The sequence below is a fragment of the Austrofundulus limnaeus genome, unplaced genomic scaffold (genome assembly GCF_001266775.1).
Source record: "Austrofundulus limnaeus strain Quisiro unplaced genomic scaffold, Austrofundulus_limnaeus-1.0 Scaffold259, whole genome shotgun sequence".
Lineage (NCBI taxonomy): Eukaryota > Metazoa > Chordata > Actinopteri > Cyprinodontiformes > Rivulidae > Austrofundulus > Austrofundulus limnaeus.
The window spans coordinates 138969-140358 of record NW_013952661.1 but is presented as its reverse complement, the minus strand read 5'-3'; the positions used below and the strand labels follow the sequence as shown (position 1 = coordinate 140358).

At 41.4% G+C, this 1390-nt stretch overlaps 1 protein-coding gene across 1 annotated transcript in view; it reads left to right on the top strand.

Annotated features, from left to right (window-relative positions):
* Window positions 1-340: 340 nt before the first annotated feature.
* The window catches only part of LOC106526099 (formin-2), a 72632-nt gene continuing 71582 nt past the window's right edge, over window positions 341-1390 (top strand). The window contains exon 1 of the mRNA XM_014020586.1: window positions 341-793. Coding sequence (XP_013876040.1) covers window positions 750-793 — 44 coding nt within the window. The 5' untranslated portion in view covers window positions 341-749. The remainder of the gene's footprint in view (window positions 794-1390) is intronic.

Genomic DNA, 1390 nt, shown 5'->3' with positions numbered 1-1390 from the left:
ATGGATGATTGATGGATGGATGATGGATGATGAATGGATGGATGGGTAATGGATGGATGGATGATGGATGGATGATGGATGATGGATGGATGATTGATGGATGGATGATTGATGGATGATTGATGGATGAATGATGGATGGATGATGGATGGATGGATGGATAGATGGACGATGAATGGATGGATGGGTAATGGATGGATAGATAGATGGATGATGGATGGATGATGGATGGATGGATGATGATGGATGATGGATGGATGGATGATGGATGGATGGATGATCATGATGTCTCCATCAGGTCTTTAATCTCTGACTGAATTGAATGAGGCTCAGTTCCTCCTCCACCTCCTCCTCCCCCTCCACCTCCACCTCCACCTCCTCCCCTTTCACTATCTGGACACCCAGGTCCATCTATACCTGTTAATTCAACAACTCATCCTCTTCCACCGCCCCCTCCCCCTCCTCTACCTGGTTACCTGGCACTGGTCCCACCAAAACCTCCTCCTTTACCAGGATTTGCAAGTTCACTGCTTCCTCCACCAGCACCACCACCACCACCACCACCACCACCTCCTCCTCCAGGCTGCGGTCCCCCTCCTCCCCCTCCTCTATCAGGAACCATCTGTGTTGCCCCAGATGCTCCAGGAGCGCCGGGTTCCCTGCCCCCTCCACTGCCCTTGGCTCTGTATTCTCTGGCTTTAACACAGGAGAAGCTTCCCAGGAAAGCTGTGGTGGAGCCACCCAGACCCATGAAGCCCCTATACTGGACCAGGATTCAGCTCTATGCCAAGAAGTAAATATGCATAATACTACTGCCATGTTATCTATGATGGCTGGGAATTGTTTTAAAGGGAAAAAGGAAATTTTGAAGGAATGTAAATGTCATACTAGAGTTTTAAGGCACTTTTGCAAGTTTGACAGATTTCTACCATAAAATGATTGTTTAATTCAAAAGGATTTTTTTACAGGATTATAGCTCAAATAGTCATTCTATACTATTTTTCATATTTGTTCATTTATGAATTATATTCATCACAGTTCAGTTATCTCTCAATACATTTCTAAATTTAATGAAAGTTTAGCACATCCAAACAGACAAAGCAAGTTGTTTATTGTTAAAACATTGTGTAGAAATAACTTGTTTGTGAGAGTTTAAGGGAAACCTTTTCTGCCCAACAAAAGTTAAGACCTTCGAGTAATATATTTAAAGGGATCCCTGATTAGTTGTTACATTAGACTTTATTTAATAAACATATATTTTAACTGTAAAATAAAGACAGTAAAAAATACTGTAGGCTGTTTAGTTTTTATCATTTTTAAATTAAAAGTTTAAAAATATATTACACGAACGGGGCCGTTTTATTTAAATGCAAAGCATTCTGGGTAAATG